We start from the raw sequence: 22,197 nt of genomic DNA on the forward strand, positions 1-22,197 counted from the left end.
AAGAGTAGCAAATGACCAATGAGCATGAGTGTATGAACCAACCAGGAAAAGTAACATGAAAATTTGGCAAATTGCAATCAAGTTAAAACATATAATTGGGTACTTTCGTATCAGGTTTCCTACTTTTTTTCCTTTCAGTTTTCTGTTTCTTTTCTTTTCACTTCGCTGTGAGGTTGACGCAAAGACTGAGGTCAAGCCACTAACACACACTACACTTGGCGCGCATTTTTTTCCATGGGAAACCGCTTATCCGAAGTCGCCGCAGGCCGCGCCGCCATCGGCGGCACCGCCGCCGATTTTCTCAATCTGGCCGCCGCTCCAATCGACGCTGTCGAGAACTTCCTCAGGTCCCGCGGCCACCACGGCCTCTTCTCTCAGATCGAGGTTCTTTTCTTCCTCTGCTTCTTAACGAGTTTCTCAGTGTGTTTTTTTTTTGCACCTTCTCACTCGCTTTCATTGATCGATCTTCAACTTCGTTCGTGCCTGGTTTTTGTGGAAAAAGCTTTTACATTACAGTTGCCTCTTGTTGTGCTGCAGTTATCGTTTTCCGCTTCTGGCTTGCGTGATCGTGATGTGCTCTTCAAGGTTCGTTTCTGTCGGTTAAACTTTTCATGAATCTAAAACTCTTGCGTCCTATCCTACCTATTTAATTTAGTTATTTATAGATAAACTTGTTTCAGTTCTGTTTGGTTCGAAATTCGAATAGAACTTTTGGTTAATTATCTGATTAGTGATTAATCTCTGTTTTGTACCAGCTCAATTATTGCTTGTATTGGTTTCTTCTCTTTGGCAAACTACCAGAATGCAAATTTAGGAAGAAAAAAAATATTAGGGAAACTTATGATCATTTCAATCAGTGCTAGTTGTATTTTACTTCTAGAATTCAGGAGCATGTAACCTGGGGTCATGAATTCATCGACTAAAATCTCTGATAAGAAGTTTTTCACCAAGCACTGAAAAGTGAAATACACGAACAAAAGAAAATACCTATAGTCCTACACTAATCCTGGCCAAGTGCAAACAGAGTTTCTTAAGTAAAAGAAGAAAGCATAACAATTCATTTCCTAATTGTTATTTAATATACAGACAAATGATTTATTTCATAAAATAATGTCTTAGTGCAAAAAAAAAAATGAAACAGATAATGTAAAACTTCTGAATAATAGCTTGCTTAGCTGCCATCATGTTTTAGACTATGCTAGATCCTTACATTGACATAAGAGATCAAGGAATATCAGAAATAGACCGCATTAACATAGTTGAGCAAATAAACCACATGGACCAATTGGGCACTTGTATCTACATAATGATTATTTTTTTTTTTGCGATTTAAGTCAAGGTTCTCTTAACTTGAAGTGTCCCTTTGGATATAAGATTGCCACTCTTTTGAATAAAATAATGCTTTTAATAGCTAATATTCTCATCATTCAGTCAAATGAATCTTGCTTCTATGAGAAAAAAGTTAGGATGTTTTATATCTAACTTTCTTTGATGTAGAGTAATCCAATGATGGTTCTTTATGCAAGAGGAAAAAATGGAGCACTTGAGGAGCTTTGCCGCACGGAAGTAGTTCTGAATTCATCAAGTCCAAGATGGATTACTAAACACACCCTCATTTATCATTTTGAGGTTGTTCAGGTTTTAGTGTAAGTTTGAATCTGATCTTTTATACTTCTAACAAGGCAGATGAGCATTTTTTTATTTTTATTTTTACCAAAATCTTTTCTGTAAAAATTCTTTCATCACAGGTTTCGTGTGTATGATGTTGATACTCAGTTTCACAATGTAGATATAAAGGTATAGTGTTTACAATGGCTTGTATGCTCGGTTCTTTTTTCAGTCAGGTGTAGTTCCAATATATAATTTCCTCATCAAATTAAATTCTAGTCTACCATTTCTTATTTTTGAGAATTTTATAAATGTTAAACTGTTAACAAATTTATGCATACAGTGGTTATTAGTTTGTACCTGAATGACAATTTTTTCTGTCAATGCTTTTGTACTAGTGAGGGCGAGCCCTGGTGCAGCGGTAAAGTTGTGCCTTGGTGACTTGTTGGTCATGGGTTCGAATCCGGAAACAGCCTCTTTGTATATGCAAGGGTAAGGCTGCGTACAACATCCCTCCCCCATACCTTCGCATAGCGAAGAGCCTCTGGGCAATGGGGTACGAAGTTTTTTTTTAATGCTTTTGTACTAGTAATGCTATCTATATTGTTTTATTGATTATTCATACTTTCTGTACAATTTTTTATTTTCCTTTCAAATACAAATTTATAGAAAATCAGAAAGCTTAGATACTTTTTTCCCCAATTTTCTAGATTTTACTGAGAAATGTGTGCCAATGATTTTGACTTCTGAGTATCTTGTAATTTTCATTAAGATACGTGAGGAGGGAAAATATACAAGTACCAACTAGCTGTGTGATAAATTAATGATCACTTATCTTACTTAGCAGTGTAGATGTAACCATTATAGGAATAACAATCCTTCTTTTTGAGCATTGTCTCTTGGATTTGAGAATTATCTCTTGGATATGATAATCTGAGGTTTAGGAGTTCATATAAAAGAATATCAGGGTTAGAAAGTGTTTGTATTACATTATTATTGTTAAATAGTTTACTGTTTTCTGCAGTTCTTCAAGTTATAATAATGTTACCAATATATTTTGACAATATGAACTTATCAAATATTATTCTTGAAAAATGGTTAAGTTGGGGTGTTTAAATTGCATTTTTCTATTTAATTGTATTGCATGAAAAGTAACTCTATTTCAATCTCATGCCGTATGTTTTTTTCCAACATCCTATTGTATATTGATCTCTTTACTTACAACATTTCAAGTCTTTATATATTTGTGTTGCATGTTGAAGTTAGTGTTCCATGTGATTATATTTACCTTCTAGACCATTGCATTGGCTTCTTTCCTTCTTTTTGGAGTGAAGATAATTTTCAGGTTATATTCTTAAATTTCTGTGTGGATATTTTAAATTTGAAAAGTAATTGTAGCCTGTTCGGTGAAAAATAAAACAGTGTACTTGATAAACATGGACCTTTGGAGCATATATTTGACAATTTTGGTACTATTATTTGCATAAATGGTTTCCTTACAGCCTTCTTGTGGACCACTAGATAACAACTTGACCCAGCTTATATTTTTTTTCTGAATGACTTAGATTCTGCACAACTCCTCATAAGGTTGGGCAATGCTCCCAACTCTTTCCATAACAAAATATTTGTTTTCCATGTTGGCCATCTTGTCTTCTTGTTAATTAGATGTATAACATGTTCAGAGAGAATATCAACATAAAAAGGTCCAGATTATAACTATTTGGTTGATTTGTGCAGATGCTTGATCTAGATGAACAGCAATTTCTTGGCGAGGCAACCTGTGCACTATCTCAGGTAACAGAGAATGTAAAATTTTATGTCGACATAAATCTGACAATGGAAAGAAATTCATTGCACTACAAATGAAACTGGATCTTTATAATCCAGTCCTCCTAACTATCTCACAATGTAATTATCTAATATATGATGCTTGAAGATGTGTTAAGATATAAAGTTATAGTTCATTTGGTAACTGCCAAGCATATTAAAAGTTTTTTAAACCAAGAAAGAAATGCTTACTCAAATTATGCTTCCCTTGGCATTACTGCAATTAAAATTATATCCCAATAATTATACCCAATGTTAACAAAGTGGCTTCTGCAGATAATCACACAACCTGATAAGTCATTGACTATAGATCTATACACAGAAGATTCTGTCGGATCTACCCTTTCCAAAAACTGTGGGAAACTCATGGTGCATGGTGAGGAATGTATTAGCTCAAAGACTGCAATAGAGATGGTATTCAGGTGTTCAGATTTGGAATACAAGTATCTCTTCTCAAGAACTGTAAGTACCTATTTTCTTTTTCATTTTCACATTATGAAGAGTGCCAGCTCTGCTATAAGACATGTTTATGTTTGTCTTGTAGGACCCCTTTTTATTGATATCAAAAGTTGTGGAGGCTGGTGCCCAAATTCCAATTTGCAAAACAGAAGTTATAAGGAATGATCTCAACCCAATATGGAAATCGGTGTTTGTGAATATTCAACAAGTGGGAAGCAAGGTATATAACTGTTGAAACAGAGAAAAATAGATTCAGTAGATGATGAAACCGTGTGTATAAACTAAACAACAGAGCCCATTTTTTATAGGCTAATTGCCATAAATACAAAAAATTATTAGAGATTTTATTCCTATATACATGATATGATATGATATGCTTATAAATCAGATTCTAATAAGATATGCCTATAATTACAAGGATCCTAACTAAAAAAATTCATTTTGATCTGATGTTCTACATATAGTTGAATTGAAGCTATCTAATTTGTCATTTTTATAATGTACAGGACAGTCCTTTGATAATAGAGTGCTATAACTTTAATAGCAATGGAAAACATGATTTAATGGGGTAAACAGCAGTTCCTTTTTCATGTATCTGTCTATGTTTCCATTATGTCTACGTCTATGCTGAAATACATATAGGGTTGTTTATTCTTGAGTTATCAGAAAAGTGCAGAGATCTTTGGTGGAGTTGGAGAACATTCATAATAATGGCCAAGGAGAAAATTTATTTTTGCCTTCTGCTGATGGACAAAACCATGATAACAAGGTCTTATTATATTTTTATTAAATTAATTTCTATCATGAATTCCCGTCTTTCCCTAAAAGCTTATGTGACTATAATACAGGTGTTGAAGAGCCAACTATTTGTGGAAAAATTTACTGAAAGTGTCCAATATACTTTCTTGGATTACTTGGCGGGGGGATTTGAATTGAATTTCATGGTGGCTGTTGACTTTACAGGTATAGAACAATATCCTCAAACTTCTTGTACTGGTCTCTGGGTATAAATATAAAGATCAAGCGACGGAGAATGACACGTTAATATTATGATTATTGTATTTGTAATTTTGGAATTTGTGCTCACTTGTTGAGTCTTGTGTTATTAATTGCCGAAAATTGTACATCCTATTCCAGATTATGATAAAACACCAATTGATTAAAGGCTTCACCAAAGGCTTCACTAATTGAATCAGTTGACATCAAAGGCTTCACCAAATCTACATTGTCAATTTCTCCTAGTATTCCATTTCTGTCACCATGTCCCAAAATATGAAAAAATATTTCTCTCAGGATATATATGGAGAGGACCAAATGGTTGGCCTCATTGGAAGCAGTGTCCTTCCCTTCTATGAACATACTCTTGGATCTTGGTATGGCAAATGTCGAATGCCTTTGTTTTTGAATTGGGTCCTTGTTTGGTTATTTCCACCCTTGTTGTTATTCTAATTTGTAGCAGAAGATTGTTTGCCTAATTGGGTTTGATTCGAGTAGGTATTTCCCATTTGGCTTGAACCTATTGTGGTTGAATTATACTATAAGTGCCCTGACTTAAAATAATTAACTCGCTAGACTTAGTAACTGCTTCCTGAAATACGCGATTTGGCTAAACAAAATTGGGTTTCATTGCAAGATCTGATTCAAACCCTATATCTCTCCATACCACTCTTACCAAGATAATGGCTTTCGACAGTTAATGTGGGTCATGAGTATGGGTCCTCCTTCCAATTGTCTTGCTCAAGCCATTGATAAACTATTTCAATGCTTGTTCTTCAAGAATTTCTAGAAGTAATGCCAATAATATCTCAAACATTTGAACATAATCTTCAACAACAATGACCTTATCCCATTAGGTGAGGTTGGCTACATGAATCACAGATCATCATAAGGTTCAGTTAAAAACCAAATTCTCAGGGATATTATTCACCATAAGATCCCTTTTAATAATTTCCTCCAATGCTCTTCAAGTGGCTTGACTGAGATAGACAAGGTCTTGGCTATGGACTGACTCAACACATAGTGATTCTGCTGATTTGCTAGAGGCTGAGCTTGCAGGTAGTGATTCTATACCTCCTGGCTCGACTTAATATTGATCATGCTAATTCATATGGATAGAAGTATCCAAATGTTCTCTTGCTTGGGCCTGGTTTTGCTTGTCAATCTTGAAGTGCAAGGCTCAATCTTGACCGTTGATAATGAGAAAACTATCTGCTTCAACTCTTATCGTCATCTCCAAATTATAGGGGACATTAATTCAATGGTTCCCTCCTCTGTTTACTTGGTCAAATGCTTGTCTTTCTGCAATGGTTTAGGATTTTCACATTTCAAACTGTTACCTAAGGGAAAAACTGTCATTTTTTCATTTCTAACTCCCTTTCTAGGTTACCAACTGGTTCTGCAGATACATCATTTGCACCAATTCTGTGGCTGTTGTGTCTTGAGTGCACCCATTTTGTCTCCACCATCACCTCTGACTGCCATGTGGCATTCAATCTCTTATTTATTGGTGTTCCTCACCTTGTTGGATCAGCTGAAGGTAGGTGAATATGTGAAGACAGCACCAGGCTGTCTTTGGTTCATTCAGTTGTGGATCTATCTACCAATATTTCTGGGAGCATCCTCTTTCTGCCATTGAAGTTTCTATCCCAGAGAACTCGTCTTTTTATGGCCATATCTGTTCCAATTTCTTGCCTCTTCCATTTTTCCAATATCATCAGTACTTGCATCATGTGGATTAGCCTTGCAAAGCATTCTTTTGACAGAGGTTTACTGTAATGGTAGAAGTTCAACATAAATTCACAATTGCTGCACTAGTGGAGGAGTCTGGATGTGTCCTGTTTACCTTGAGGAACCATTTGTGGGTTCCACAAAATGCTAATCCTCTAAGGCCATTGTTGTCAGGCTCAACAGCTGGTATGAGATTGCCCTTCCCTCTCCTTATCCTCTCTATTTTCCTCCCCACAGCTGACACTCTTTTCATTAGGAAGATAAAAGAAGATACACTTAATATAAACTCAAGAATTCATGTTACACTTTGATCTAACATGCTTCTGGTTATACATGGGATGACGGGGAAGATATACATTCTTATGGTTACCCTTCTCTTGTTTACCAGCTTCAAATGGAAATCCACGCCTTCCAGATTCTTTGCATTATATTGATCCTTCAGGACGACCAAATGCATACCAGAGGGTGAGAAATGATTCTTGGTGTAAATTCAAAACTTTATTTGCTATTGATCCATAGTTGATGTGCTATGAATGCTTTTTCTAGGCAATTGTCGAGGTTGGGGAAGTGTTACAGTTGTATGATTCAGACAAACGATTTCCTACTTGGGGATTTGGAGCACGACCAATTGATGGTCCTGTTTGCCATTGTTTCAACTTGAACGGAAGTAGTCATTACTGTGAAGTAGAACTGCTATGCCTGATCTAGCTCATATTGTCATATTGAAACAGTTCTTTATTAGTTAGAAGTTGCTGTCTGTTGTAGGTGGAAGGGATCCAAGGAATTCTGATGGCTTACACAAGTGCCCTGCTTAATGTATCTCTTGCAGGACCTACACTTTTTGGACCGGTCATAAGCACTGCTGCACTGATTGCCAGCCAATCTGTAGCAAATGGTGGAAGAAAGTACTTTGTTTTATTAATAATCACAGTAAGTTGACATATTTAGCAATGTTCGATATCATATTTAGCTCTGAAAGTAAATTGTAATTTTGCCTCATTAAACGTAGTTCATAAGTTTATTGTAGCTAAATGGTTCTTTGGTTGTTTGTCATTTATGTTTCTCTGTAGTTTGCCTTAATGCATCCATAATTTCATACTATGCATAGTAAGCATGGTGTATTTTGTCTTACATGTAACAAAAAATCACCTATCCTTCTGACTCCTAAGAATTTTATAAAGAGTTTTCAATCCCCTTGTTTTTGCACTGCTGCTGAGTTTTAATTGGTATGCCCAAAAGGATGGAGTAGTGACAGATCTCCAAGAAACAAAAGATGCTATTGTCAAAGCATCTGACCTGCCATTGTCAATCCTTATTGTTGGGGTAGGAGGAGCTGATTTCAAAGAAATGGAGGTAATAAATCCAATTGGTATACTGTTTGCACGTAGACTTGTGATTATTAGCTGTCTAAGGCGATGAGCTGTGCGTGTGACTGGTATACTGCCCCATAAGGCCTTTTGTAATTTTGTCGTCCAATTTCTTGTCTCTTAGGTTTTGGATGCAGACAAGGGAGAGAGGCTAGAAAGTTCATATGGACGCGTTGCTTCACGTGATATAGTCCAATTTATTCCATTTCGGGAGGTTCAAAGTAAGTATCAATTTAAAATATTAGAATTGAGATAGTGATGAGGATTTCAGCACTTTGCATGAAATCACATTACCATCGTTGTACCAAGAAAGAAAAACTGAGTACTTCTTTGAGAGAATGAGGTTTTGGCGAATGATGCCTAACATATCAAATACTTGCAAACTTCTTTCTCTTGCAGGTGGACTTTCAGTTGTTCAAGCATTTCTAGCAGAATTACCGGCTCAATTTTTAACTTACGTGAGGAGCAGAAATATCCAGCCGAACCTCTAGACATGTAAAAACTGTACATAAAGTTTTCTATTCCATTGGTCATTGTGCAATTTGGAGGTCCTTTTCAGTGTTTCAATCAACGAATTCGGCTAAAGAGCTGAGGAACTGTTGCTTTGTGCTAATAAACGGCTCATGAAAGGTTCGCCCTCGAGCTGTCTTATCCAAAGGATATGTTTGATCGAGCCTTATGATTGACATTTCCTTTTCTTTTTTGTGCACGTGTCCTTTTGGGTTTTCCTAGATGATTGGTTTTGGTTTGTCTGAAAATAGTAACACTACAGATTGAAATCAATGATTTCTTCCAAATGAGGACAAATCTTAGTCCTTATGTCTACACTTTATGATATGATTTTAATGGAGATCCAATAATTTGGGGATGTCTTTAGATAGCATTACATATGTATCCAAAAAGAACTTCAGCACCGCTGAAGTCTATTATTTTTTTAGTTCATTAATCATTATACCCATTTTGTCTTATGGCTGTTAAGGCTCATTTTAAAGGAAAATGAATAAGACGGAATTTGAAAATTGGAAATTAGTTTGATATAATGAATGTTAAATAGCATATCTATCTCGGGATTTCCCCTCTCTTTTGAAGAATCACTTTATTTGATAGTTATGATATACGTCCTCAAAAAAACAGATTGAAAAGTATACAAGTCTAACATATAAGCAAGTAGTATTGGGTTCGGTAAGAGATTTGGGTAATTTAAGGAGGTTATAAGTTCATATTTCTTCCCCACCACCGTTGTATTTTTTTTACAAGAAAAAAAAAAGAATCCAACATATCAATTTAAAAGAAAAGCAAGTAAGAAAGAGCATTAAAGAGAAGTAAAACTGTAACATCAGCACCACATGATACGTTTTAGTAATAGATTATAAACAAGTATAATTTCTAATGTGATAAGGCTTTCTTTTTGTTGTTATTAAATGCACGAGACTTTGATTAGTGTTTTTTTTTTCCACATTTGCCTCGGGCTTAGTTTAAATCATTTATTTAAATATGTGAAATTGGAGGCACACTTTTTTAAAGGATAGAGAAGAAAGCAGGAGAAATTCACAATTTAAAAAAAATATACAATTCATTTTTGTGCCTATTTCTCTTTATACACGAAGTTAGCTGTATTTTACCGTATAAATCGTTAGTATATTATTTAAAATAATATGTAAATAAGAAAAATGTATCATTAAACATAATACTCGTAAAGTTATAGAAAATAAATCGTATATAGAATTTTTGAAAATTGATTATTAATTTAGAGGACGGAACTAATACAAAATATCATGTTGACTTTAAAGAACATGCACAATTTTATAATTTAAGAATTTAGAGGACAGAAATAATACAAAAATATCATGTTGACTTTGATGAGCATGCTTAATTTTATAATTTAAGAAAGTACAGTTGAACTTTATAATATTTGAGGTTGTTGGTTTATTTTCAAAATTTTAGACTTGACAAGTCTGACTTTTTTAATTCACCTAATAAAGATTCTATTAAGGTGTAATTCGGACTTTTAAACTTAAATTTATTTTTAAAGTCTATTTAAAATCCTAGTATATAATAAGACATTTTAAATATTTAAAAATATTACTTCTAAATAAATTAATGTATAAACTTATATGTAAATGAGTAGATTAACGATTTTGAAAAATTCAATATATGCTATTATGATTTACTGAAATTTAAATAAGTTGGCATATTAGATATAAAAAAGCTTTTTGAATGATTTAAAATCCAACCTTTGAAATTAAAAAGTCGTAATCTGGTTTATATAGTAAACGTGGCTTGACTAAGATGTATGTATTTGGCTTTGTTGTTACGTAACAAAATGAATGATGTTATATTTTCTTAAGATATTCTAAAACTCTATTTTTTAACAAAAAAATTATTCAATAAAATATAAATATATTTAACATTTTAAAAATATAACAATACTCAATATTTTCTTAATTTAATAGTAATCAATAAGATTTTTAACTGAAATTTGTAAGAGAATTTGAAATTATATTTTTTAAAATGATCAACAAAAATACTTTAACTGCTACTTTTGGTTGAAGCAGGTTGGCGTGGTAGTGATTTTTTTTATATATATATTTTCTTTATGATGAGTAGTGATTGGGTTTGAGACAAAGCTTTATGTGTCTTATTTCGTTAGGAGAAATTAATCAAATTATATGTAAAGTAGTCTTATTACTTAGGTCAGTTAGGTGAGAGAGTTTTGGTTGTAATGACGGCGGAATTTTTTCGGGGATTTTCTATTCATAGCATAAATATGTATTTCTTGATTTGTCCTAATGTTCTTGATGAATAAATTCCTTTTGTTTGCGAATACAATGACCTGGTTTGAAAAAACTCATATCCTTAACGAGGGACTTGATTTATTTTTAAAACTAGTATGCAACTTGCATACGCACGGTCGCTTGATTAACGCAAATTTCAAAGATATTCATCTCATAAGAGATAATATGACCAGAGTTACTCAAACTGTAATGCAAATTAATTTGGCATCGATATGAAGCACTGAAGAAAGGCTAACTACTTATATACTATCATCTACAATTAATTAACTTGTCCAGCTTGATAAAAACTCATGAAATAAAGTTAATTTGATAGTAGTTTCACTTTCTAGACAACAATGTAATTATAAAAGGGTTCTTTTATAGCTATCATGCAGCTGCTCCAAGAAACAAATTCTGGTGATGCCAATATAACAATGAGTGAATTCTTGGTCTCCGGGAAAGATTAGTGAGGTAACTAATGGAATGAATGAAAATCTATCTTGTAAGTTTAGGAACAAAAACATTATTTATCTATGTTTCATGATTTAATCATAAAGTTCAAACATAATAAAGAAAATAAATGTTTAAAACTAAAAGGGGTTAAAAAGAAAAAAGAAAGTGTAGTCAAATTGAGAATTGAAATTTTAAATAAGTCAAATATTTTTTTTTATAAACACATGACATCATGTCAATTATAATACAAATTACTCCATATTTACATTTGTCAGGTTACATAATAATAAGTTGATTATTAATTTATAGTTAAACAACTTAAATTTAAAAGAGAATGCAAAAGAATAGGACTCACCACCATCCCTATGGCATTTTTCTCATTGCCATTCAAACTAAGAAACTATAGAAGAATAAAGACTACATAATAATAATAATAATTCATGAAAAAATTTTAAAAAATTAAATTCAAGCAAAAAAATGAGAGGAATACTAACGTCTTAAAATCCCGTGGCTGTCCTGACATATGCATGGTGGAAAGAAGGGATCACAAAAGAGATAATGTCATGTATGTTTATCATTTGTAACATATAAAAGAAAGAAAAACATGATAAAAATAACATAAAATGAAAGAAAAAATAATTATCTTTTAGTGATATTGCATCTCCCGTTGCACATTCACTCAAAAAAGCAACAATTTATTTTCTGATTAGAAAACAAACTAAAAAACTATAGAAGAATAAAGACTAAATAATAATAATAAGATATAGGAAATAATTTTTGGCTTTATTTCATTATTATTATTATATAGGTTTTGTTCTTCTATAATTTTTTAATTTGTTTTCTAATTAGGGAAAAAATAAAAAAGATTAGGAAAAAAAATTTGGAAATTATTTTGATTTTGTTTCATTATTATTATTATTATTATTATTATTATTATGTAGTCTCTGTTCTACTGTAATTTCTTAGTTTGTTTTTTAATCAGAAAGCAAATAAAAAGGATTAGAGAAGAAAATAAATTATAAATCTAATATTTCAACTCTATGATTAATTTTTTTCCTTGAGACACACAACAACCAAAAGTTATGAACTAAGCAGGAATAGCCACAAAAACCATGAAGAATTAACAAAATCCTACCTTCAAGTAGATGTCTATAGCTCTGTACAGACCATCATGATTTGGTCTAGCAAAATCAAGAATGGACTGTGATTAGAAGCTGAAATACAGAGTGCAATGAATAGAATTTTATCAGGTAATGGTAGCTATAGAGCTTCAGATATTTCTCTCCATTTAACACTTTCTTCAACAAAGAATCAGGAACCCAAGAAATGTAAGAGCCATATCTCTTATCTGTCTTAGTAATATTGCCATACCTTCAAAACAAAAGTAAAATAAAACAAAAAATAGGATCACATCTATCAAATTATTGCACCAGATTTCACAAACAACCTCAAAACACTCAAAATTGGAAGGAGAAAAGAAAAAGAAAGGATGAAGCACAAGACTGAGAATTGAGAACATCATTAACTATTAACACATATACTTGGGCTTTAATATCCTTGTCCAACGCCGAAGACCCCCCTTCCTCTTTGTTCACATATTCTAGATCTATCCCCTTAATTATCCAAAGGTTCTCCACTATTTGTCTACAGAGAGGTTGGTCCCTTCATTGCCACTAAATGCATGCCTTCCTATCTCCTTTGTTTTGATGACCCTCTCATGAACATAAGTAGTAAACATGAAACAATGGAATTGCACCAAAAAAAAGTCACATGTCAAAAGAGAAATAAAACAAATGACAACTTCCAAGATTAAACTTATAGTATATTTATTTATTGATATTGATTTATATTTTATCTTTTATATATATATATATATATATATATATATATATATAGTACTCAATACTTCAAAAATTACTTTGCTTAATTTCTTGGATCATCCCGTACTCAGTTTTTTTCCCTAACAAAGGAAATCAATTTTTTTTCACGCTGTCGCTCATCCAACAATGCATACTTCCAACTGTTCTCCTCAATGAAGTTCTTGCCTGTGTGACCTTCGATAATGTCCTTCCTCAAGTTGGTAACCCTGTCAATCACGGCCTGCACACATTTTTCTTACTAAATGTAGTATACCAGCAGATACTACATGATCATATTTTCAAAAATAAATATCGTCTCTGTCAATTTTCCTTCCCTTCAAGCTATGAATGTTGAGTATAAACTTACCATCCAAACATGAAGTCAAGGCCCCTACATGCAACATCTTGATCAGATTTCTCTTTAGAAACCGGCACATACCAGTCAGAATTCAAGGTAATCCCTATTAAACCCTTTTGAGATGCCTGCATACACACTTTTAAATATTTTGTCAATTTAATTACTAACAGCAGAAAATAGGAGAAAGTGATAAGATATTCTTAAAATAATGGATTGTCATGTTCACTAAACTGGCATTAAAAAAAACTCAATTTTTAAAATTTAATTATGTACATCATCCTTTTCAATTTTTAACAACCATACTTTAATCTTAACTTCTTTTAAATTCTATTTTTATTTTTAAAAAAAAGAGATACTATATATATTATATATGAATTTTAAAACCAAATTCAATTGTCTTGCAGGAAGAGAAGGCTTTTCCCGCTATGTCACACTCACACCTCAACAACTTGTCTTCTAACTGCTCCATGGAATTGGAGATTGGAGCTACTCATACTGATCAGACACTTGGTACATATGCTATATAATAATATTTACCTTTCATTTGAATATTACTATATTCTTATTTAGGCTTCATTTGTTGTTTCTTAGAATGCTAATGACTGACACCATTAGTTCTACTTGTTTGTGAATTGTGATCTTAAAATGCTAATGACTGACACTGAGCATACCTTCATCATCACCAAATAAACTGTGTTTAAGCTTCTCCTCAGTAGTTCGCCCAACTTTACCACTCCCAACAAACTCCTCCTCATCAGACAGCCCAAAGGGCTCTTCCTCGGTATCCCTCCTTAAACTTTTTGCTCTCCTTATGAATCATAAAAATGATTGTCAATAAATTTGTATATAAAGGATGGTATTTATCCACTGAAAGCCAACATTAATAAAAAAAAATTTGAAACACATATACAAAAAATTCAAAACCTTCCAACGATGAATATTGATATTATTGTCCTCCAACAATTCATAATCATCTTCATCAAGGACATACTCCTCCCTAAAATAGTGAGATTAATTTGTCAAATATGAATGTTAACATCATTGATGTTTAAAATTTCAACCAAGTATAGACAAAAGCAAATAATAAAAAAAATTCAATCAAATGTCGATCTCCCTCCAAAGGGACACAGAATGAACCAAGGGGTACCAAAGAAAAAAGGAAGGGCAGAAGCTAGCCATGCGCATTTTTGAACTTAAAAAAAAAAAAAAAAGATTTATATGTGTAAGTATGTCATTCACACAACATGTGAATAGTTTTAAGGAAAAAACCTATCAGCTACTTGATGCATGCAAGTGATTATCAAATAAATACACATACACACATACAAATATATCTAAATTAATAAAAAAATATTTATATATTACCAATCATTGTGCTTTCTTCTCTAAACATATAAATTCATCAACTTCAACCACAAACAGAGGTAAAAAATACATTAGTGATAAAAACTGACTTTTCCTTGCTCTTCTTTTTCTTCTGTGGCTTATCATCAGATTCTGTTCTATCTTCTTCTTCATCCTCCTCTTCGTCCTCATCCACTATAAACCCGTCATTTTCATATTCATCCTGCCCTTCCGAAGTGAGGAGGAAAAGAAAAAGAGGATCAGCAAGAATAATAAGATGGCATAAAGCCCATGAAGGGATAATCCTATGAACATTATTGTTGGCTACAGAAAATAAGAAACCATCTTAAATATCACATTCATATAAGCAAAAACAAAATCAAAAACATCAAAACAAAAAAAAGAACAAAATGCTAAACTCTCAACCGACAATCACATTGCATTTACCACAGGCAATCAGAACACCGACCAGGTGCAAACCTGCCATTTGCATAGCCATTCTTACTCACACTCCTCGGTTCATTCAAAGTAATCCAATGTTTCACTCTATTGCCAAATTCCTTGAAGCAAAGTTTAGCATAGTCCCTAAAATCATCTCTGCATGTTCATATGAATTATATATGTTTATCATATCCTTAGATTTACTAAAAATTTCTCTCAATATTCGTACAATGGAAGGAAACTGATTTCACTTACACATTGTGAGGACTTAAAAAACCACCATACTCATCCTTTAAGGCTTGGGGAACGTCGCAATGGAAAACGATCACATACGGTTGCAGACCTGCATGATTTATGGTGATTATATATGGTTAACAACCATATGGACAAGATACTAATCCAATGTAAAGAGTTATAGAAATAGATATTAATGAATTATGACCATTAGCCATGAGCTCATTGATGAGGTTGTTGTAGTAGTTTACTCCATGGTTTACACCTGCACTAAGCTTTCCTTCTGCAAATGATTTATAAGAAATTAATAATCGTTGCTATGGAACACAAACTAAGAAAAAAAAATTATTTGGGTGGAATTTCAACAAAACTTGACTTACTCGGTAGTACCCTTAGAAGCTGCATCTTTAAACATATTTTTCAAACTACACTACCTCAAATAAGACTCTAATACAATATTATAAATCTAAAACTGAAAATTGCTTGACAAACATCTAACCTATATATGGGTAGTGGAGACGGAGATTTCCCTATGAAACTATCTGGTTGTGGTACTCTGTTTTGAATTATATATATATATATATATATATATATATATATATATATATATATATATATATATTCATGCTCAAATTTTAAATTTTATAACACTAAGGCATCTACAACATCAACACCTCATTGTCAACAGGTGAAAACTTAACTCAATTGAAACACTACCTTCAGTCACAGTCGAAGGAATTCCACCCACAAAAATCTTCAGTCTTTTGAGTTCCAGCCAGCAGCCCCCCTTGGTCTCGTCCGCTTAATCTTCACCTACAAACAAAACCATACAAACAAAACCATTCAATGCATCAGCTTTCATTTCCCTTTCGTTATGTTCCCTCCTTTAACTCTTTAATAATCAATACTAAAAAAGATTCAAAATTCAAACGCGTGTCAATTATCACCTGCTTGCCATTGATAATGTGAGTGTCCTCAATCACTATATATACCAAAGTGCTTGATGAATTGTGCTACACAAAATTTTAAAAAAATAGTTAATTATACAAATGCTCATTGGTAAACTCGAAAAGAAAACAAACCAATGCAATACAAATAGAAAACACTCACCAATCGGCGTTTCTCTCGCTAAATCCCCTACCCCTATGAATATCTTTATGCAATCAATGGGTCTAGGATAATTAGATAGAACCAAATCTAAGAAATTTCGAGAATATAATAAAGAAAAATCAATAACAACGTGGAGTTAATTAACACAAACTCAACGAAGAAAAACAAAAGGAACACTATATATGTTCCAATCAATATAAATACACAATTCTAAATACAAATATATTAAAATGCTGGAATGAAAATATAATTGATGTTAACCAAAGAAATGCTGGTGAGAAGTAAATTTTTTTTTGAGCTAATATTATCAGTAAAATAGTTGTTGTACCATCACCATGCAGGTGCCAACTGTTTGAAAGCTTCTTGGATGTCTTCAGAAAAGTTAAAGTTATGGATTAGAGAAAGAGGCTTGTGACACAGAAACAGAACATTTCACACATGGTTTTTCTTTCCCTTGAAAATCCTAGATAATAATTGAAACACCAATATTTTTTTTTAAAAAAAAAACAGCAGAGATTGCTCACATCTACCAAAATTGACGTAAGATCATTTTTATCCATACTGGCTAGATGGGGAAAACAATTAAAAATGAGACATTTGAATATTAGTTTAAATTATAGGCACCTGTAAAATTGTCTATATAATTAATTAATCAGAAATCCTGATAGGTGTGTTTTTTTTTTTTTATCAAAAAGTCAATAAACTTATCAAATATAGGAATTTATGAATAGATGACATTATAAAAATCCTTTACACCATCAATAAATAAATTGTTAACTCTTTAAAGATTTGTGAAAGGTATGGTGCAAACTGCAGACTCAGATAAAAGTAGCACTCAATGGAAATCATTTATGTCTCTCCTATTTGAATACATATAATTCCTTCTCATGAGAGTATTATACAGTACATTATTGTTGTGGTTTTATCTTTCATCCCATTTACAAATCAAATACGACATGAAATTAAAACTTAAATCAAGATGCAAACCACCGTCCTTTCAATTTTTATTAGGAAAAGTAATACGTACACCTTATTCATATGCGGAAGAGAATAATTTAAACCACTTAACTTAAATACAGTTTCAAGTGAAACAAATTTACAATGATGACAAAGATGATGCAGTTACAGTTTGATCCAGAGTGGAAGTATGCAGACATTACTCTTTTTATCATCTTATGAAGCGTAGGCGACATGCATATTTCACCCAGGATATTAAACCAAATCAATGCGTCAATCCCCTTCCAAAACACATCGAGACCAAAAGATAAATTTTTAAACATGGAAAATTAAAAGTTCTAAACAGTACTAATGCATCACAAATAAATAATTTTAAAAGTGCCACAAATTTAAAATTAAAATAAGAAATAAGAAAACATACCCAAAAATATCATATTGACATTTGATCAAACACATAACATGCAACCAATAAATGTCCTAATGAACATGATAAGAAAATGCATAACTGTGAGCACTAAAAATACCACTGAGCCATAAATACCCTAATCCAAATAAAAATCACAAAAATAAAAATCGCAAAAAGATACTGTGAGGTGTAGAACTTGCATGCAAATCCAGATAATTAAGCACCGAAGAAAATACATAAAAATTATAGCTTACCTCGTAGATTATCCCGTAAAACTCTAAATAATATCATAAATATGAGTTTAAGGAAAAAATAGCAACGAAGCATCCAAAAAAATCACAAAAAATCAGACAAAAAAACATAAACACCGTTTTAATAAAATCAAAATAAAAGAACCTCTATCTTCTTCTTAATTTCTCCAACAACTCCTTTGCCAAAGCCGTTGTTGTTACTGTAGCCTGTTCCTAAAATAAAACCTATTAATTTTTTGCTTTTTCTTTTTCTGGGGTGCATTTTCTAAGCAAAACGTGAAGAAGCGAAAAAAACACAAAAGGAATAGAAAGAAGAGTGAAAGGAAACAACACAAACTGGTGAGAGTGTTCCAAGTGGTTCTGTGAGATCCTCGTTGCAGAGACCAAAGCGAGCAGCAAATGAAGGAGAAGAACAACAAAGAATGCATTGCGAAAAGCGGGTGGCTTCAGCATTCCGGGGAAATTTCAGTTTCTGAAAAAAAAAAAAAGAGATAAACGGAGGAAAGAGAAAGATTTAGGATTTGAGACAAATTATCAAGCAAAATTAAACGGAAGTTGAAATCCACCAATTTCAGAATGATATGTGGAGTTGGCAGCAGAAAAAAAAAGTTCAAAGGAAGACACATGGCAGCGAGGTGGCACAAAATCAAGCAAAGCTGGAGGGGCGTAAAATGATTATAAAACCAAGAAAATGGACAGATGTCAACACCTCAATCATGGACATTTTAGTATATTTGTCATACTTCAGTTTTAGTATATAGATATGGAGTTGGCAGTTGGTAGTAGAAAAAAAAAGTTCAAAAGAAGACACATGACAGCGAGGTGACACAAAATCAAGTAAAGCTGGATGGGTATAAAATGATCATAAAACCAAGAAAATGGACAGATGTCAACACCTCAACCATAGACATTTTAGTATATTTGTCATACTTCAATTTTAGTATATAGATATTGATGATTTAATTTATATATATTGAGAGTGTAAAACTTTTTTCTATTGTGATTCATTGCTATATCTATATGTAATACGATTGTTATTTTTTTAATTATAAAAATGATTTTAAAAGTCATATAAAGAGTGATTTCTTTATTAATTGACAAATACAAAAGTTTTTACACTAAATGTGTGTAGAAATTAAAGTCTTGTTTTCAATTTTAAATAAGATATAAGACTCATTTAAAGTTGTTTTTTTAGTTGAGTTTCACAAAATTTTAAAAATAACAATGAGAAGCTTTTAGTTTTTAAATTTAATTTTAGTTTGATTTTCAACTTTTAAAAGTTTCATATCCTAATAAAATTACTTTATGTTTTTGTGTGGTATGGTGACCACGATAGTAATAATGGAAGTTTATTCTCCTAAAACCAAAAATTTAATTTATAAATTATTATTTTTTGTTTTAAAAATAAATCTAAAAGTATTTTAAAAATTAGTTAAAAATCATTTTCACTCTATTGTTAACAAAGCACTTTTTGTTTTTAAATTTACATTTGAAAATCAAATTCTAAAGAACAAATTAAACTCGTGGGAAAAAATATTGTATAATTCTTGCTTTAAAAGAATCCGTTGTGTGTGTGAAAAGTGAAAACTATTATGTGCAAATTAGTAAAAGAATATATAAAAGAAAAAGTGCCTAAGAATCACCTATAAAAGAAAAGGAACAGAAAGGACTTCAATCACAAGACGTGATTCACTTTAACTCACTCCATGGGCTTTGCGTGTAATTAATGCGAAGTTCAAAACTATTACGTTAAGGATATATATGTAATTAACCCCTAGTTTCATGAAAGAAAATGTTTTTTTTTTTACATAAAAGTTTAAGAAAATTAAGTTTCGGAAACTTATCAAAGTTAAACACATATTAAATTGATAAAAGAAAGTATTAAAGTTAAAAAAACATGTAAAAATATTAATTATTTTGTCCCGTTATAATTATATTCTTATGTTATTTTACAAGAAATACTAATAAATAGATAAAAATAATAAAAATTTTACAAAATTAATCTTCTTATAATTAATTAATTTTTTAGTTTATATCATTAATATTATAAGAAATATAAATACAAAATAATTAATGTTATAATAAAAAATTAAAATAATAATTATTTTAATTTTTTTTTCTTCTTTTACAACAATTATTACGATAAGGAGGAATATATGGGATATGTGCAATTAAGCATATTCTTACCAATTGAACTGATCTTCATTGATATTTTTAGGCGTTGTCTTACACTACCAATGTTATACTAATAATTAAACTACACCAGTTTAATGAAAAAGATGACAAAATGTATTCATCTATATACTAACGTTATTTTAAGAATAACTTACATTTCTAACAAAATTTTCATTATATTTTTTTATTGGACCGACATATTATTTGGAACACGATTTTTTAAAATTTTCTAAGAAAATAAAAATGTGCAAACTAAAACAATATGTATTTACAAATCATGAGTCATAGAAGTGGAAAAAAATCTTACGCAATAAATAATTTAAAAAAAATACAAAAATAGCATTTTACTACGATAATATTTAAATTGAGAAAAAATATTTAAAATTAATCTTGTAAATGAGTTATTAACACAAGCAAAATAAATATTATATACATAGAATATACAAATTCTGTGAGAACATTTTCTTATTTGAAAAAATAAGAACAATTAATGATAATTATCATATCAAAATTAAAAACAATAATCATGTTTTAAAATATTTTAACTATTATTAACCTATCATCAACCTATCATCATTAAGTTGGTGACGATGATGATACTAGATTTAACAAACAAATCATATTTTAAAATATTTTAACTATCATTAACCTATCATCATTGAGTTGGTGATGATGGTGACACATAATGACAACAATTGATGGTGATAGTAACCATAACAATAACAATTATGATGATGGAAGTAATATTTGCCGAAAAATAACAATAACAACCTATCATCAAGCTAATTAATTTTTGCCGAAAAATTTAATTGGTATTTTGAGTAATTTTTTCCTCCTAATCATCATTTTATATATCATTAAAAAACTCGAACTGTTATTTGTTAACTTATTATGAATCTTGCTAGATTAACAGTATGTTATACAAATATACCGTAATGTACTTCTTTGTTTTTTACAGTTTATACCGTAATGTACTAATATCTTTTTTTATGCTAACGAAATTATCTATTTCTATAATATATCATATTTTCAGTATTGACTTGCAATATTTAATTATAACAATAATTTAACTTATGTATGTATATATTAAACAAAGACTATACTAATATGAAAAAAACATAATGTCTAATTGTTTGTATAAAACTTTTTTCGTAATACAACTGATTTTAAAATATTTCTAATGGCGTGTATTCCCTGCGAGAAAAAAAAGTTCTTATGATAAAATAGTATAAAAATAATTGAAATAGAAAAAAAAATTGTTGGAAAATAATGTTAAGCTAGAAATTTTCATATTAATAAAAATAACTTAGTTTTTTTAGGAAAAGTTTTTTCTAAATTTAAGCTAAAATATCCAAACAAGCTGAAATTTTTTTTAGCAATACAATTGTCCAAATATCCAAACAAGCTGAAATTATTTTTCTAACTTTTAACAAAAATAGCTAAAAACTGAAAATTTAAGTTGTAGCAAACATGTAGGCTTTGACGAATTAAAAATTAGAGAATATATTTATTTCGAAATCGATCCATTCATTTCATATTTGAGTGTTTCATTTTAGGATAATGTTTTATGTCTGTATTTGTATTTAGTCATTTTCAATGGATAACTATGAATTGAATTTCAAGGAATAAATTTTAATTATGTTTAATTGTCCATTTTACCACCAAACTTATATCATTTTGCTAATTTTATGATTCAAGTTTTTTATGAAGTGTGCAAATGTTGAAGACTTGGATTTTAAAATTTACGAAATAGTGATAGTTAGATGATAAAATGTGTAATTAAGCTTAAATATGATAGATGGTGATAAAAACACTTGTGGCGACTGAGGTTATGGAAGGATCTCATA

General features: G+C 31.0%; 2 protein-coding genes across 14 annotated transcripts; one reads left to right on the forward strand and one right to left on the reverse strand.

The window, feature by feature from the left end:
* Nucleotides 1-8,856, forward strand: LOC100798141 (protein BONZAI 1). 6 transcript variants are annotated; one of them, XM_014774835.3, is made up of 17 exons: nucleotides 13-384; nucleotides 538-585; nucleotides 1,498-1,646; nucleotides 1,749-1,797; nucleotides 3,346-3,402; nucleotides 3,712-3,897; nucleotides 3,980-4,114; nucleotides 4,401-4,462; nucleotides 4,561-4,663; nucleotides 4,743-4,857; nucleotides 6,676-6,807; nucleotides 7,010-7,086; nucleotides 7,168-7,305; nucleotides 7,387-7,551; nucleotides 7,861-7,974; nucleotides 8,113-8,209; nucleotides 8,388-8,856. In XM_014774835.3, the coding sequence occupies exons 1-17, from the start codon at nucleotides 235-237 to the stop codon at nucleotides 8,477-8,479; spliced, it is 1,869 nt and encodes a 622-aa protein (XP_014630321.1). In that variant the 5' UTR covers nucleotides 13-234; the 3' UTR covers nucleotides 8,480-8,856. The 6 variants fall into 6 exon arrangements, 5 of the variants coding, with proteins under 5 accessions (XP_014630321.1, XP_014630322.1, XP_014630327.1 ...); XM_014774836.3 differs by having other exon boundaries at nucleotides 6,679-6,807; XM_014774837.3 differs by lacking the exon at nucleotides 6,676-6,807 and having other exon boundaries at nucleotides 15-384.
* Nucleotides 8,857-12,234: 3,378 nt separating this feature from the next.
* LOC102663110 (uncharacterized) lies at nucleotides 12,235-18,716 on the reverse strand. Of its 8 annotated transcripts, none has more exons than XM_026128274.2 (9): nucleotides 16,399-18,711; nucleotides 16,169-16,264; nucleotides 15,660-15,734; nucleotides 15,473-15,560; nucleotides 14,887-15,373; nucleotides 14,357-14,429; nucleotides 14,104-14,240; nucleotides 13,442-13,568; nucleotides 12,235-12,586 (listed from the first exon to the last, which is right to left on the reverse strand). In XM_026128274.2, the coding sequence occupies exons 5-9, from the start codon at nucleotides 14,966-14,968 to the stop codon at nucleotides 12,406-12,408; spliced, it is 600 nt and encodes a 199-aa protein (XP_025984059.1). In that variant the 5' UTR covers nucleotides 14,969-15,373; nucleotides 15,473-15,560; nucleotides 15,660-15,734; nucleotides 16,169-16,264; nucleotides 16,399-18,711; the 3' UTR covers nucleotides 12,235-12,405. The 8 variants fall into 8 exon arrangements, 1 of the variants encoding a protein (XP_025984059.1); XR_005891188.1 differs by lacking the exon at nucleotides 12,235-12,586 and having other exon boundaries at nucleotides 13,147-13,568; nucleotides 16,399-18,388; nucleotides 18,513-18,716; XR_003266835.2 differs by lacking the exon at nucleotides 12,235-12,586 and having other exon boundaries at nucleotides 13,147-13,568; nucleotides 16,399-16,464; nucleotides 16,562-18,711.
* Nucleotides 18,717-22,197: the final 3,481 nt, after the last annotated feature.

This window comes from Glycine max, chromosome 4 (genome assembly GCF_000004515.6).
Source record: "Glycine max cultivar Williams 82 chromosome 4, Glycine_max_v4.0, whole genome shotgun sequence".
Taxonomy (NCBI): Eukaryota; Viridiplantae; Streptophyta; class Magnoliopsida; order Fabales; family Fabaceae; genus Glycine; species Glycine max.